Source organism: Paroedura picta, chromosome 15, assembly GCF_049243985.1.
Source record: "Paroedura picta isolate Pp20150507F chromosome 15, Ppicta_v3.0, whole genome shotgun sequence".
NCBI classification, from domain to species: Eukaryota; Metazoa; Chordata; class Lepidosauria; order Squamata; family Gekkonidae; genus Paroedura; species Paroedura picta.
In genome coordinates, this window is record NC_135383.1 from 15,618,173 (window position 1) to 15,636,139 (window position 17,967).

At 45.1% G+C, this 17,967-nt stretch overlaps 1 protein-coding gene across 1 annotated transcript in view; it reads left to right on the forward strand.

Moving 5' to 3' along the window:
- The window catches only part of GALNT17 (polypeptide N-acetylgalactosaminyltransferase 17), a 187,133-nt gene that overhangs the window by 100,559 nt on the left and 68,607 nt on the right, over window positions 1-17,967 (forward strand). Inside the window, exon 5 of the mRNA XM_077311239.1 lies at window positions 6,496-6,693. Within this exon, the coding sequence (XP_077167354.1) occupies window positions 6,496-6,693 (198 nt within the window). The remainder of the gene's footprint in view (window positions 1-6,495; window positions 6,694-17,967) is intronic.

Sequence of the window (17,967 nt, forward strand, 5' to 3'; positions counted from 1 at the left end):
TATGTATTTGTTGTTTTATTTTGATGGATGGATGGGAGGGAGGGAGGGAGGGAGGTTTGGACAGATTTGGTTATGGAACACAATATCGTTGAGGTGATATGATCCCTTATTTGTCCTATGAGTACTTTTTTATCCTGCCTTTCCTCTAAAGCCTGTAAATTAGGCTAACCTGAGATAGGCTCAGTCTGTCAGTCTGTCCAATCGGTATTCTTCCCTTCTTCTAAGGGAGTTCAGGACAGGTAAGGCTCAGAGGAATGAGTGATCTTAGGCCTCCCAGGTGAGCCTCGTGGCAAAACGATGATAACTAGAGATAAGAATGGATTTCTCTAAGGAGAACTGAAAGCAGCACTGGAAATCTGCCGATAGTTCTAGCTCAATTCCCTCTCCGTTAAGAAGGAATGAAAAACTCTTTTACGAGGACGACTTGCCGGTGTCCTGTCAGGCTTGGGAAGAATGCTATTCTTTTTTTAACTCTGTGATGAAAGAGAAGCACTGCTGTTGCAAGAGAACTCTTTTTTTTCCCCCTTGAAAAGGCCGTCTCGCTGCTTAGGAAACATGATGTGAGAGGCTAATGCACTTTTCATTGTGTCTCTTGATGAGAAGGAAGGCGCAAAAGCACCCCAGAGTAAAATAGATGCGTGCCTATAAAAATGGGTTTGGGGAGGGTGTGTGTGTGTGTGTGCATGCAGTTGCAGAGATTTCTTTTGAATGCTCCAGCCAGGGGATGCGTTCCCAAAGCAGGCTTTCAAAGGCCCGCACCTGTATGCCTACCTAAATGCTGTTATCAGCCAATTCCTTTGCTTTTCAGGATGAGGATTTATTCACACAATGGAAAGACTATAATTTACTGAGAACTGCTTGAAATAAAGCTTTTTCTGATGCTATGGAGAAGGTGTTCACTGTTTACTGCTGCATTTTAATTTTTTTATTTTATTTTTGTGCCTTGAAGTGTTTTCAATGTAGGTGTGCATCCCAAAATTCCCAAGCCAAAACATATATGTGAAAATCACCGTTTCAGACTGATGCCATAATCTCTGGAGCCGTAAACCCAAATCTTAGCATTACAATCCCCTCCGCCCCCCCCCCAAAAAAACATTTCTGTGTTTTGTTTTGATTTTTTTGTTATTGTGTGTGTGTTTTTTCAGCTGTTGTCCATCTTCCCCAGCAGCAGGCATCTTGGTCCATTCCGCACAAGTTCAATGTTGCAGGAGTGTAGCAAATTGTAATCGCTACTAATATGCAGTTGTGCACGACGTCATACACAATCTGCCACACTCCTGAAATTCCGCTTTTTCTTTCCGAAACCGATTTGCCACATTGAACCTTGTGCGGAATGGGCCCTTGTTTTTCTTTGATTCTCCTACCTTCTCAGTCAACAGTATTTTCCCCTTCCAGTTGAATCTTTGTAATACATCAGAAGAGCTTCCAGCCAAACGTCATTGGAGAAAAGCCCCAAATATAGAATTTTTAAGGACCACCCCAGTTGCTGCTCTGAGCTGGATGACATCCACCATTAACTCCTTAAACAGTCATTGTAATCAAAGTACCCCTACAGTGAATACCCAGTGCAAAGCCATCTCATTCCAACTAGATGATTGATTTGCCACATGCAAACACACACACACATTGTCTGTTTTTTTTAAAAAATTAAATGATTAGCAAAGACTGCAATAATGCAGGGGGGGGCGGTCAAAAAGGAAGGCTTTGTTACTTTCTGAAAGGAGACAATGGACCACAGCAAGGAAGGGAGGCGAATGCAGAACAGAAGAAGAAGAGTTGGTTTTTATACCTTGCTTTTCACTACCCGAAGGAGTCTCAAAGTGGCTTACAATCCCCTTCCCTTTCCTCTCCCCAAAACAGGCACCCTGTGAGGTAGGTGGGGCTGAGAGAGTCCTGACAACACTGCTCGGTAAGAACAGTTCTATCAGGACTGTGACTAGCCCAAGGTCACCCAGCTGGCTGCATGTGGAGCAGTGGAGAATCAAACCCGGCTCGTCACATTAGAAGCCGCCACTCTGAACCACTGCACCAATTCAGTTTAAAAGCCTGGAATGTTTCCGCACAATTTTAATCTCAGCTACTTGGCCTACAGCAATAGCTGCTTTAATTTAACCAACTGCCTTTCTTCGTGTATCATGCCATCCAAGCACATGGTCTGAAAGCGTGTGATATAGCAGGGCTGGGTCAGATCCATGCCTGGACGAGCAAGATAGAAATGTAATAAATCTCTAAGGCGCTTGCCGATTCAACTTCAGCCAATTTAGAAGATCCTGCTGCTGAAGAGATGCAGTACAAAACACAAACCTCAGCAGATGGCTTCAAGTTAAGCTGCATGCTCTGCTCCTCGATCAAAATGGTGCATGTATTTTTAGGCACTTCAATGCTTGCTGGAGGCCCTTGCTCCGCACATCAGCATCATGCTAATTAGCACTGTTCAATAGCAAAATGCTGTGAATTTTGCCACAAATATATCTGACAGATGAACACAGCATGTTCAAAGATATTGATCAGGTGTGCATTGATCGCCTGGTCTGTCCGGTTCATGCCAAACAACCAGGAAGCTTGTTGAACAGGCTTGCGTTGGGATTCTGGCAGAATTGTGCCATCTGCAAAGGCATTGCTGAATAAAATTGATTGGCAGTCATTAGCATCAATGGGGGGATGACATAGATCAGTCTCTTTCAACCTTTTGACCCTGCAGGAGTCCCTGAAATAGTTTTCAGGCATGAGGAGCCCCAGAACCAGGCCATGCCTCCCTGTTACACCTGAGGAGGACTGAGGAGGGGGGAGAGAAAGGAGGCAGTTTGAGGCAGGAGCAGGCAGCCAGGCTCCTCCCACTTTCCCAGATGTGGTACCCACGGAGGAATGCCACCCCCAGGTCAATGGAAGTGGCAGTTCCCTGCTTTCATGGCAATGCTGGGAAAGGCTTGTGGCCAAGTCCATTAAGGAAGAATGTAGGGGAAAGACTGGGAGCCCCTGGAGAGCTCTCACAGTCCCAGGGTTGGGAATCCCTGTCATAGATTAGCACCAAAGGACAGGATATTAATCAAACATTGCATGTATTTATGATCAATATATTTCATTTGTTACACAGCAAGGATGGGGGCCATAGAAGAACTTGATTGGGCTGTGTGAGAACAACGATGAGTGAAAAGCCAGTTCTACAGTAGTGCAAGGTTAGCAAGGAATGTAGCAAAGCAACCTGCAGAATGCCATAAAATGGCTAATAAACTGTCAAACTTATCGTTGAACAACTGGCTCCCTGTTCACAACTGGTGAGCAGGACATGAGCTGAACCAGTGGGTATTCAAGAATCCCTATTAAGATGGTCAAAATTGTCCATAGGGATGAGCAGATTTCCCCATCACATTCCTTTACTGTTCTGTAATTTCTCTCCATGCTTCATTCTACCCCTCCTTAATTCAGTTTCTAACCAGGAGACCTTGTAAAATTAAATCTAGTATGGGAATATGTGCAGTTAGGTACAGATCTCAGTTTCTTCATTCTGATTGCATCCCCCTGCCTAACATACACACTTTATAATATTAAAACAAAACAAAAACCCCAATTTGATTGCACAATTGCCTCAATTCCTTTTTTTGTGTAGTGTTTTTTTTATTTGCACATGTGATCCTATGCATTGGTTAAACACCAAACATGTATGATATAACTGTATGCTCCTACATTAAGTTTTGCTTTTGTGCAGTGATACCGTAGAGGGGAGAAACAAACTGGAAGGATTGTGTAAAAATGTGCATGAAACCAAACCACAACCATTAGAAACACAAAGAAGAACAACTGAGGTTTCTTAATGTAGCAGTTTCACTTGAGGAAAAGGAGGTCACTTGGAATTCCAAAATCTGGGGAGAGTTTGAATTATCAGCATTTCAGAAGCATCTTTGCTTATGTTCCCTAAGTCGTGTACAGGAGCAGAATGAATGTTTGAATTGATCTTTCTGACTGCAAATATTTGGTTTATCTTTAAATGGCTTCACACACTTTGTTTCCAAAAACTGGGAATAAATCTTGGATAACTGCAGCAGAACAATCCCCTGTGCCCATGCAGAGACGAATAAAGTTATATATGGGTAATCTCAGAATAACTCTAGACATTTTAGGATGAAAAGCCAGGGTTGTGTTGTTTTTTTTCTCATAATTGCATCCAGCTTCACACATTGCATAAATTGGCTCTTTTGGGGAATATGGAGTCCAGTCATCCAGCAGAGCACTTGAATGTACTTTGCACTGTGTGAAATGGCAAAATCCAAACAGTTGCTAAAGTGGATTGAAACTGCATTATTTAGCCTGCGTGAAAATGCACTTTGTCTTGAACTCGCTTTGTGGCCTTAGACAACCCCCTTTATCTCAGGCTCAGCACTGGCCCACATCTGTAACATGGGAATAATCATGCGAACCTATATCACTTACAAAACCAGGGCTGTGAAGTGCTTTGGATGCTCCAAATCATGTTTTTCTTTCTTCTTCATATGATTTCTCTGATGATAACACATAACTGGGGCTTACTTATGCCAAATAAATCAGAAATTAATAATCTTCCAGAAATGAATAATCCTACAATCACAATGGTAATTGTACTCCATGGACATCTGGTGAGCCGCAGTTTGGCCACCCCAGCTCTAGAGTTTGTTCCCATCTGCTCACTTGCTTAATGGAGAAAGGCTGCTGGATTTCAGTTCAGGAGCTCCTTAGAGACCAGCAAGGTTTTCACGGTATGAGTTTTTGAGACTAGAAACTCCACTCAACTTCAGAGATTACAAGGGGATCTTTGACATTCAAATGTTCATACCACAAAAAAATTGGTGATCTTTAGACTCAGATCTAGCTCTTGTACTGCAGTTCAACACAGCTAACCTCTGAAACTATCTTCTGGGAAAGAGCTGTGACTTCTCATGAAGACGGTCCCTGTTTGGTCCCTGGCATCTCTAATGAAAAGGGTCAGATGGGAGTAGCGTTGCCAGCTCTGGAAATACCTGGAGACTTTGGGGGTGAACCCAGGAGTGAGTGGGATTTGGGATGAGGAGGGATCTCAGTGAATTATAATATTTTTATCATATGGGAATTTTTTATGTTTTTACTGTTGTAACCTGCCGCAAGATGTGTTTTCCGATAGCGGTGGGGAATCAATCCAAATGATAAATAAATAAATAATGCTACGGAGTCTACCCTCAGCAGCAGCCATTTTCTCCAGGGGAACTGATCACTGTCTCCTGGAGATGAGCTAGTAGTTCAGGGAATCCCCAGATCCTACCTGGGGACTGGCATCCCTAATTAGAGACAGTGTTAGATTAGACTCGTCCAATGGATAATCTAGGTCAGGAATTCTCAACTAGGGCTCAACCAGGATGCCTTTTTGCTGCCTAGGAGACCATGTGTTCAATTTGACTTTATGTGGTCACGTATAAAGTAAGAATAAGCTGAGGAAGACTTGCGAAACGGGCCCATAGCCGGAGTGCTAATTCACCTACCTACTCTATTCTGTGATGTTAAAGTGGAAATACATTTCATTTTACTCTGCTTTGTGATGTGAAGATAGACCATTTCTTCCAGATCAAATGAAAGACTGAAATACATTTAGTGCAGTTGAAGTCAACTATATATATATGATTGATGAGCCACATGGTTTCCTTTGATTACCCCACCTGGGGACCTGTATCCTTAGACAGGAGATGATATGAAAGACCTCTTCCTAAAGCCCTGGAAAGCCATCATCAGTGAGTAGGTAAGGAAACACATCTGGCCTCAACCAGGACCAGAAAATTCTCTGTCCTCGCTCCCACTTGGTGGAATGAGCTCCCAGAGGAGATCTGGACCTGGACGGAGCTAGCACAGTTCTACAGGGCCTGTAAAATGGAGCTCTCCCACCAGGTTTTGGTTGGGGCCAGTGAGCTGATAACATCTACTGGGGCCCCCAGAACCCGCTCCCCCCAGAACCTGCTCAGATATGCCCACTGGATACATCAAAAGGAAATCTTGAGTCTAGCCAATCTGTTATATAATGGTTATACGTTAAATGGTTAATGGTTTTAATGTTCAATAATGTTGATGCAATTTACTGAGTTTAATTTTGGGAGTGTATTGGATCTCATTTTATACCGGGGCATGCGCACTGAACTATGCTGGGAACCGCCCTGAGTGGCGAGGGTATAAAAATTTAATAAATAAATAAAATTAAAACAACGCTTACCTTGTTGGACCAGATTAGTATCTTCACGTGGTCCTCAAGTCCAGGGGTAGTCAACCTGTGGTCCTCCAGATGTTCATGGACTACAATCCCCATGAGCCCCCGCCAGCAAACGCTGGCAGGGGCTCATGGGAATTGTAGTCCATGAACATCTGGAGGACCACAGGTTGACTACCCCCGCTCAAGTCTACCCCATTTCATTGCTGGAGTCAAGTGGAGACATCTGCCATTTCTTCATTGGGATTTACCATATTAGTCTCTTTCCAAATTCACTTTTACCATCTCCCCTCTAGGGCCGAGCCAGTTCTCTCACGAATCCAGGGGAATCGAAAAAGGGTTATCCTTCCTTCAATCGACAACATCAAGCAGGACACCTTTGAGGTTCAGCGATATGAAAACTCGGCTCATGGATACAGTTGGGAGCTGTGGTGCATGTACATCAGCCCTCCAAAGGATTGGTGGGATGCTGGAGATCCCTCTTTACCAATCAGGTAGGATGTGGCGCTCTTAGGTGTACAAGGGCATTCTTGTACACAAAGCAAGTTCTCTGGGATGTGTGTGTTTGTTTATTTTATTTAGGATTAGATTTAGTGATCCTGCCCTCCCTACAAGCAGCCTCAGGATGGTTTACACCATTGGTGTAGTGGTTAGGAGCACTGACTTTTAATCTGGTGAGCCAGGTTTGATTCCCCGCTCCTTTACATGCAGCCAGCTGGGTAACCTTTGGAATTTCTTCCAGGCCAGACTGGCCAGGGATTCTAGTGGAGGGGGCATTACTTGGGCATGGAATTGGGTCACTGTGGGTGGGCAGGTGAATTTCCTGCGTTCTGCGGGGAGTTGGACTAGATGACCCTGGAGGTACCTTCCAACTATAATACTAAGAACATGTGAAAGAATTCATGACACAGCTAAGCAGCAAAAGTATCCCCCATAATTGGTTGTGCTTATGCAAAGTCTAAGTGAGAGATTTTGGATTACATTCATGGTTTTATTAACTTGGAGAAATGATTGTGTTGAAAAGGAATACCACAGGAGGCTTTGTGCATATTATCATGACCTAAGATATTAAATATATTATCATCTCTTTTTTGCCATCTGTATTACTGATAGGGTTGTCAGTTCCCTGGCAACCAGCAGAAGCTGAAGGGAGATTTACCCGGAGAAAGAGAAAGCCCCAGATATTATCATATATTTAAGAAGTGATGTCATCATACTGTGATGTCACAGCAATGTCCTGGTATATGGACAAAAGCTCTATGGTAAAAGTGACTTCAACCATAGAGTTTGTGCCCAAATACCAGAGCACCACCCAGAAGTCTCCAGCAGGATAATATCACATCCTGTGCAAATACACAGCTCCTCCAATGCCCCCTGTAGGATTTTCTTCATATGCTGTCAAATCATGCATACTATAGATCCTGCATATTCCAACACTATGAGGCTAGGAGAAACAGAAGTACAAGTCACAGCAGGGCTAATAGTTCTTGGCTTATTACCCCAGATCTGCAATAATCTGTGATTTTCAACTGGGAAAACAGGAAAGCATGTGCTTCTCCAGGCCTCCATGCATTCAAGAAGGACGTAGATAAAATTAAAAGGGTACAGAGGAGAGCGACGAAGATGATCTGGGGCCAAGGGACCAAGCCCTATGAAGATAGGTTGAGGGACTTGGGAATGTTCAGCCTGGAGAAAAGGAGGTTGAGAGGGGACATGATAGCCCTCTTTAAGTATTTTAAAGGTTGTTACTTGGAGGAGGGCAGGATGCTGTTTCTGTTGGCTGCAGAGGAGAGGACACGCAGTAATGGGTTTAAACTTCAAGTACAACGATATAGGCTAGATATCAGGAAAAAAATGTCACAGTCAGAGTAGTTCAGCAGTGGAATAGGCTGCCTAAGGAGGTGGTGAGCTCCCCCTCACTGGCAGTCTTCAAGCAAAGGTTGGATACACCCTTTTCTTGGATGCTTTAGGATGCTTTGGGCTGATCCTGCGTAGAGCAGGGGGTTGGACTAGATGGCCTGTATGGCCCCTTCCAACTCTATGATTCTATGATTCTATGGTCAGTGGTCCCTGGCAGTGAAGGGGCAGTTAGACCCTTCTGCATCAACACCAGTTGCCTAACCCTGCCAATTCCCTGCCTCTACTTGAACCTAAGATTATGCTCTCTCTGCCCCATCAGCATCCCTTCTAGCTCCTTCCCATTGCACTGCCCTTTTGTCCTACTTTCTTCCCCTATCTTTTATATTCAAGACTGGCTAGTCACAGTTCTCCCAGAATTCTCACTGCCCCACCTGCCTCACAAGGTGCCTATGAGGCAATTGTAAGCTGCTTTGAGACTCCTCTGGGTAGAGAAAAGCGAGGTATAAAAGCCAACTCTTCTTCTGAAACCTTATCCATTTCTACCTACTTTTCCTTCTTTTTTGCATCCCTCCCTTTCCTTTCTAATGTTTTTTTATTATTATGTCACTATTGTAAATCTGCAAGCCAGGGGTTCTTTATTTTTTATTTGTATGGGGCCTAGCAATTTAGAGAATAAAGCTTATTGATTTGAAAATAGCCTTGGGAAAAATGATTCCAAGCCCGAACCCGGCGCTTTGGAGAGCTATTAGCTGGGTAAACCTAATGACGCTGGCTGTATGTGGTAGAAGGAGTTGATGAGTGAGAGAAATTCATAGACACATGCTCCATTTTATATATAATGTGTCTCCTGACATAAAATGCCTTTTTGATTATTTTGTCTCATAGATGTGTGCTCCAAACTGTATGATTTATGGCAGGGCGTTTTTTCTTCCCCCAAAAAGGGGGCCATGGTTGAACGCATCTTTCCTTTCCCTTTAACTACAAAATGATGCACATTAAACATTTATGGTATGCAAAGCAATCATCCTTCCCCTATTTTTTAAAAGCCATTCATCTTTTTAGGGGGGATGTCGTGAAGAAGGTGAATCTCAGTGGAAGTGATGGGGGAATTGTTTACCCACCTTTATTTGACAGAAGGAAATAGCTTTACATGTTTGTTTACAGAGCTTGTTTATGCATAAACCAAGTTAGGGTTACCAGATGCCCACAGAAACGGGGGGGGGGGATTACTGCTAGAGAGGAGAGGCCTAAGCCGCTGTTGCTGGCAATGTGGTGATGTTACTTCTGATGTAATGTAATTAAAGCAATGGTGCTGTGGGACACACTGCTCTATGTGCAAAAGCTCTATGATAGAAGCCGTTTTTACCATAGAGTTTTTGCCCCAACACTAGAGCATCCTGCATTGCCATTACATCCAATGCACTCGCCATATCTTAACCTAGCTCTGGTTATTGTTGCCCTAGAATGAGATTCACCATGGTGTAGTGACTGGAATGCAGGACAACAATCTGAGAGTGTGTGTTTGTGTGCGTGAAGTCACTTCTGACTTATGGTGACCCTATGAATTAATGACCTCCAAAATGTCCTATCGTTAACAGCCTTGCAAACTGAGGCTTGGGGCTCACAGAGTTGTTTCTGGCTCCTTCTTGCAGCTTTTTTAAAAAAATTAATTTTCCAAAATGAAGGTGCACTCACAACTGCTGGCTATGCTGTCTGGTCTTGCCTGTGTTCTGTGGGGAATGGGAGATAAGTGTTGCGTGCTCAGATCATGCATCTTCAGCCACCCATAAAGTTTGCACTGGAAAATGGAGACCAAAACTTGGCACAAATTGAGCTTTGTCTTAAATGCAAGAGGGTTTTGCTTCCTGGGAGTGCCTCTTGTGGAGGGCTTTGCTCCCGAGGAGTCATAACAGGGCTTGGGCAGCTTACACTCGAAGAGACCCCCCCTTCCCCCAGCCAAGTCTCCTTTGCTCCACAGTGACGATGTTCTTCTAAAATGCCCCTCCGTTCTGCTGCCAAGACACTTGCTAATGGAAGACCCCACCTCACCTCCTGCTCTGTTAATCACACCTCTTGCAATAAGCATTGTCCACTGAGGGCACACCTCTCTTTAAGCAGCACACACATGCACACTCATATGCACACACTCTGACAATTCTTTTTTACCCGGGATCTGAGTTTTGCAAGGCATCCATGCATCGCTGGACTTATCCCATCTGTTTAAAAACATGAAATGGGGAAAGTAAGCAATACTGAAGCTTCTAATCTTCACCAATGAAGGGGGGTAGAACCATCTGCTAAGAAGTCTACTGGACAGTAAATGCAATTTGAAGAATCTCTTCATACAGTTTCAAAAAACATGCTCAGTGCAAAACTGACCAATCGGGAGAGACCAGCCATGCCACACAATGTGGGCAGCGAAGAAATGTCCTCTGAGGAGTGGGGTGGGGGAATCCAGGGGAATCATTATGCTTTTGAATTATCTTTGCCTTGGGAACAAAGCAAGGGGAATATCTGTCAGAAACGCACTCTCGCTAAATGCAGGGAAACAGCAAACAGAAAGCAAACAGAACGCAGAAGGGAAGAAAATCTATGCAGAACAAAGAAAGAAGGCTTGAGGCACGTGAGGAGTGGAAACAGGATGAAATGCAGGACAAAACAGAAAACCCCATGAGAATGCATGGTGAAAACAAAGGAAAACACCAGTGCGTAAAAGGCCCTACAAATGCTTTAGAGCATGAGTAGGCAACCTGTGGTTCTCCAGATGTTCATGGACTACAATTCCCATGAGCCCCTGCCAGCAAATGCTGGCAGGGACTCATGGGAATTGTAGTCCATGAACATCTGGAGGACCACAGGTTGACTACCCGTGCTTTAGAGCAGTGGTTCTAGCTGACCAATAAGGAGAGACCAAACCCACTGTCAAAAAAAAAACAAACCCCAAATCTAAATTCTGCAGGACTAACTGCCTTTCCTCATTAGCACGATGCACTCCACAATTTCAAAGATAAAAAATCAGATTTTAAAAAGGTGCAGAGTGCATAAGTTCCCTGAAAGGAGGTGTCGAAGGAGATCAAGCAACACCTTGACTGAGGTTTCACATCGTTCAAACAAAGTGCCAAGACTAAAAAATGAACTGTGGAATCAGCCTAATTAAGCTCCAACACTGTCCCATGTGACAAGCCGAAGAAGCCAAGGCACTACAGCGCAGGCACAGGATTCGAATTAAAAGCATACTGACTCCAGTTCAAGGGTAATCTAAAATAAGCTGTGCATGCAGAAAGGGCCTAGCTCGACTGGGGCAGAGGAACTCCAGGTCTGGTTCTTTGCTTCGGAGAAGAGATGCTTTGTCAAGAAGAACGTAGGGACCGGGTGACCCCTTGGTGGACACCAAGGTCAGAAATCACTGGCTCAGAGAGAAAGGCAAACTTGCCCTGTTCGGCTGGGTAAATTAAAGGCTTTGTTGCTGAGATTTCAGAAAGTACATTTCATCTGTTATTTCCAGGAGTTCCCTCCCACCTCATGATGTTGGCTTTGGGGGGTAAAAGCAGCTCAGTTCATAACACAATCAAAAATTATGAACGGGTGGGGGGGGAATATTTGTAAACAGTTAGTTATGAACACTGGCAACACTGATAGCTAGTCCTAGCCGAGTATTTCAGACGAGTACCTTTTCCGTGGCCACATTTGCTCGCCCCCAATCATTTTTGGGTGGAGATAGGTGTTCTTTGTTTTACAGATAATGAGTTTTGAACTCATCACAGTAGACTCTTAAAACTGTCTTCATCTGTCATATCCTGAGGCTGAAATGTGTCTCAAGAATTTCAGAGACCTTTACTTTGACAAAGAACTTGACAACCTCCTAAGGAACGCGGACTTCAAAAAAACCCCGAAATACCACAAGCTGTACTCTGCAGGAATTGTTCAGCTGTGTAGCTTCCAGCATCCACAGCCTAAATATTTAGTACATAATGCCAATGTTGGGAATCATATCCCCTTCCCCTACCCCTCAAAAAAGAAGAGAGAACGTTCTATCAGCCAGATACCCTAGACAAAAGTTCAGTACCAAACCGACAATATGTATAAACTAGTAATCAAGCCCGCTGTAATAAAAATACAGTGGGCGCTACGTAAGGGAGCCCCTGACAGTCGTGCGCAGCGCGGCTGGCGGGGGCTCCCTTGGCCGGCGGCCTGACGCGGCGAGAGGCACAAAGGCACAAAGTGCCTCTCGCCGCGTCAGGCCGCCAGCAAGTTGCTCCCTTGTCGGCAGGGCGGGGATTGGCCCGGCCGATGGTCTGTCCGGAGGAAGGGGCCAATTAGCACCCTTCCTCATCCCGGACACAGCCCGCCCTAACTCCTCCCACTAAGCCCTTACGGCTTTATTTAGTTTATTTAGGCTGTGTTAAGATAGTCAGAAAGTGATTGTGCAATGGATGTGCCATGAACTTTGCAGCATAAATCTCTGTCAGGTGAGCTAATTTTAAGTTGTTGTGATCATTTGTGATTTGAGCTTTGGAACATCTTGCTCTTGTCCGGTTTGAGAAGATACTAAGTGACTGCAGCTCATCTGAGCTTTGATGGTGAAGTTGCAGTCTTGGTGGCTGCGTTTGCATCTCCAATCAGTTTTCCACCAGGGTCATAGCCAGTTGGATCAGTTAACTAAATCATGCAAGGATAAGGACTCTATGAAAACATGCAGGTGCAGTAATGCTGAAAGCGTGGTCTTAGCCTAGACTCTCCCCTCCCCAGGCTCCATCCCAAATCTCCAGGAATTCCCCAATCCAGAGCTGGCAACCCTATGTAATCCCCATCATCTCTAGCTAAAAGGACCAAGTGGTAGGGATGTGGAAGACCCCTGCCTCATGCAAAACCACTGCCAAGTTGAATAGACAGTACAGACCTTGAGGGACCAAGGGCCTGATTCAGTATGAGGCAGTTTGAGGTGTGTTCAGCCTGTATTAATAGTAATTCACTCATGCTGATTCTGATTTAATTAGTATCAAGACATTGAGTGCTGCTGTCTTTACATTTTGATAATTTATGGTATGCGTAGCCTGACCCAATTACACTCACGCTATCTCTGGCCCTCTGAATGAGTGAGTTTGGCCCCTCAGAAACTAGAATCTGACCCTCTTGCTTTGAAAGGGACATGATGACATTATAGAGTAGGGTTGTCTTTTAGGCCAAACCTATCACGGTGGCTGTCTTAAGAACAACTCCAGTGACAGGGTTGGTATATGGGAAACATGTTCCTTCTCCAAGCTGCCTGTAAAGAGAGTTGCTTTCGATGAGGTCATGGAGACCCTCTGTCTCAGCCAAGTTGCCAGGAATCAAATCAAAGTAGTGTTTTTTCTGATAGCGAATTTTCCGCAGCATTTGGGAAATTGCGCGAACAATCGGGGGGGAGCGATTCCTTCCAACTTTTTATTGGTTTCTTCTTACACAATAGACACCCGGGAGAACTGTTTTGCTCAACAGTTGTATGTGAAAGTATCCCAAACAGTGAGAAGAAATTGAAGGTGGTGGACTTCCCCAATCTTCTGGGCTTGCATTATCCCTAAAGCTCTGAAGTGAGGAGAAACTGATCCAGTCCTCTTGCTGTTTAGCCAGTTGTGATCTCTGAAAGCAGGTCAAGAAAAGGTAGTTTGTTGAAAGAAAGGGATGGTGACAGATTTGCTCTATGTGAACTAGAGATAAAGTTGCCAGCTCTAGATTGGGAAATATCTGAAGACTATGGGGGTGGGGCTGGGACTGGGATTTGGAGTATATGGGAATGTTCTTCACAATGTTCTTCTGGGTCTGGGTGAACTGGAGGGGAGAGACATCCAAAAAGCAGGGGACCAGTAGACTTTGCACATCTGGAGATGAGCTGTAGGGTATCTCCAAGTCTCACCAGAAAGTTCTGATTAAATGGAAAACAGAGTATTGCAGAATTGTTTTTTCTTTGAGGCCTTCTGTCCCCTAAAAAGCTCTGAAATGTTTCTACACTATTTATCTTTGCAGATTCAATACACCGAGATAAACAGATACATACCTAATAGAACGGAGGCCAGGATCTTATACATAGCAATATTAATTAATTAGGCCTAAGCGTCCAGACTGGAATAAAGAAACAGCAAAGAAATGCACCACAGCAGGGAACAAGCAGAGAGGATAATTTCAAATCACTCCAGTCAATTATTGCTTAGTAATTCAGGAGGCCTTACACGTGGTTATGCGAAAACCATGTTGTAGCAGACAAGCATTCTCCCGTACCGCATGGATGCTGTCCAACAGAATCTGAGTAATGAGAAATAGCTCTGCTTTTTCATTCTGGAATCGCACATCAATCTTTTAAAAGCTTCGGTTAGAACAGGCATGGGTTGCCTTCAGTCTCATGTACGCTAATTGCTTTCTGTCAGATCCTTTGCAGCGCAGGAGCGTGGGTGTACAATTAAGAGCATACACGATGAAGATCTTCCATGAGTTAGGGCATAACTTTATGTTACAATCATGAGAACAGACTTCCTTGCTTCAGATCGGGAGGGACAAACTAGGCAAGAGGGATGCCAGTCCAGGTGAGAGAAATCAGTTCCCCTGGAGAAAATGGCTCCTTTGGAAGGCGGACTCCATAGGATTATATTTTCTTGATCTTTCTTCTGCTCCAAATCACCTAACCCCAAAGTCTCCAGGTATTCCCCAATCCAGAGCTGGCAACCCTGGACAAGACAAGTGTCCCTAAATTTCCTTTGAAAACCCATCACCGTTCTACAGTTCCCACTAATGAGGTTCTTTTCACTGTACTGCAGAGCCTGATTCTGGTCAAGATCACTGTAGCTCATGGGGAGGACCTGAAGTAAGGCCGAGGGGTGTTATTTGCCTATATGCCCCCGCCCAGCACCATTTCAGATTGGCAGAACAGCACTCTTCCCCCACACTATGGTGGTCCTGACCTGATTTCGTTCCCCATGGCACAATTTAAAGGAGTCCCTTTGTGGGAAATTGCTCTATAAAATAGTGGTGCATCCCCAAGGTAAACTCAGATTACTGTCCTTTCTGGTTTGGCCCTAAGTAGTACATTTCAGGACCAGACTGAGGAGTGATGGATAGATAAGTGGACTCCAAGCTGCAAGTAGGTACAGAAATAATGCCCTGGCAGTGGAAGGGAAATTTGTGCGGCACATGAAAAATGAGCTGGAATGCTGCTGTGCTATATTCAGTGAGGGAGAGCAATTTAAATGGGATACTATCTACCTGTAGCCTGCAATGATGCATCCCGCTCAGCCCCCCTCCCCACCCCACACATTACTGAGCAGGCCTGAAGTTGATTTAGACCTGCACTTTTTTAAAAAAAAGAGCATTCCACCAAATCATAGATAGCCACCAACACTAGGGCAATGGTTCGTCAATGTGCATGTCAGCCTCCAGGTGGGATCTGGGGATCCCCTGGAATTACAGCTCATCTCTGGGCTACAGAGATCAGTTCCCCTGGATAAAAAGGCTGCTTAGGAAGGTATGATTTATGGCATTATACCCCACTCATGTCCTCCCCAGAAGAAGAAAAGCGCTTTTTTGTACCCTACTTTACTATCTGAAGAGGGTCTCAAAGCAGCTTACAATCACTTTCCCTTCCTCTCCCCACAGCAGAAACCATGTAAGGCAGGAATAGTCAACTTGTCATCCTCCAGATGTTCATGGACTACAATTCCCATGATCCCCTGCCAGAAAACGCTGGCAGGGGCTCATAGGAATTGTAGTCCATGGACATCTGGAGGACCACAGGTTGCCTACCCCTGCTGTAAGGGAGGTAAAGTTCAGAGCACCCTGACAGAATTGTAATCATCCAACTGGCTGCATGTGGAGGAGTGGGGGATCCAACCCAGTACTCCAGATTAGAGGCTCTAGTCTTAAACACTGTAGCAAGATGGCTCCAATCCCCAAACCTCCTGGAGTTTCTCAACTTGGATCTAGCAACTGTGTCCCCCATCCCCTCTCGGTGGCCATGGCAACCCTATGCATCAATGTGCTGCAGTTTACCTTCCTCAAAGGTCACTAACCTCCAGGTGCTGTAGGACCTGCAGTTCTCCCGGAATTACAGTTGCTCTCCAGAATTCAGAGATCTGTTCCCCAGAAAGAAAGAGCAGCTTTGGAAGGTGGGTATGGTGTATGGTAGAGATCGTTGTTCAGCTTCCTTGCCAGAATCCACTGTTCCCAGGCACCACCCCAAATCTCCAAGAATTTCCCAGTTCCTCTCACTCATAGAATCATAGAATCATAGAGTTGGAAGGGGCCACACAAGCCATCTAGTCCAACCCCCTGCTCAACGCAGGATCAGCCCAAAGCATCCTAAAGCATCCAAGAGAAGTGTGTATCCAACCTTTGCTTGAAGACTGCCAGTGAGGGGGAGCTCACCACCTCCTTAGGCAGCCTATTATGTTCTCTTTCCATCACCCTATTGCTTGTGGCTGCTTTTTGCCCCTGGAAAATGTTTTGCAGATCCAATTGTCTAGGCAAATGCCAGGAGATTTGAGAGGGTGGTGCCTGGGAAGGTGGAGTCTAGAGAGGATGTGATGTCACTTATGGGTGGCTCTGTAGGAATTTCCCATATTCTGTACAATAAGGGCCCTAGAGACCAGGAGAAATTCCTAGAGCATCCCTATGGAGGCCCTTTTCCCTCCCACCCCTCAATTTCTCAAGGGTGGGAGATTGGGGTAAAGGAACAGAGCATTCCCTGCCAGACCCCAGCAACTGGGAAGGTTAGCCTTAGCCATTGCCCCAAATACCATCTGTACATTTCAACCCAATATCTTTGGAATGAGAACTCTTTAAAAGTGCAGCTCGGGAAACTGGGCCAGCTAATGCCCCCAAAAGACGCAAGATGGTAGAGCGGGAAGGGGGGGGAGCATTGCATGCCAGCTTTATCTCTGGTGCTTTTCAGTGCTGATGCTTGCCTGGCAATGTGTTTTTCTTGGAAAAGCGCTGAATTTTTCAGCAGAGGAGTGAGTCATCAGAATAATTCCGTATTAATGTGCCTCCCTCGATCCGGCAGCATGAATAATAAATGCCAAATCGAATGAAGAGGCACAAGAGCGATCAGCGTGGGGCGCTTCGGAGGATACCTCTTGTGTCCTTCGTGACAGACATCTCTGGCATCCAAATCCGTCTCTTTCCCATTCTTCATGGCGGAGCTCTCTCAGGGCAGCCCGACGCTTTCACAAAGATTGATGCATCCCCCTGCCAGTGCTGGGAGCTGCCGTGAGTTGCCATCTGAAATTCATGACCCCGGGGTGTAGCGGATGAGGGCTGCTAGTTTAGCCAGCTTTAAAAGTGGGACAGATGAATTTATGGGAGAGAGCTCCATCACTGGCCATTCGCCACTGTGGCAAATAGGAAACTCTGAATATCAATGTCAGCCCAGGGTAGAGATCTATGTGATCTTAGGTATCCCTTCGGGGGATACCTAAGCAGGCCATTCTGTAAAGCAGGATGCTGGACTGGACGGACCTCTTGATCTGATCTAGTGAGGGCCTTATATTCCCTCTAGTGCTGTTTTGTTTCAAGCCGTATATACATGCCTCCATCCCTTGGATGGCTCCGCCGTAACCTGTTTTTCCTGCTGGAATGCGACAAAGAGAGAGTATATAAAAAGAGGTGCCACAGCCAATCATGTCTACCAGCTGGCCTCAGTTCCGGTGGTGCAGAGATTATATTCTGTCTAGATTATATTCCATGTACGATGGCAAGCATCCCTTGGCCACGAAGCCCAGGATGAAGACACAAGAAGAAGAACTGGTTTTTATACCCCGCTTTTCACTACCTGAAGGAGTCTCAAAGCAGCGTACGAGCACTTTTCCCTTCCTCTCCCCACAACAGACACCCTGTGAAATAGGTGTGGTGAGAGAGAACTGCTCGTTTTTTTATGAAAGGAT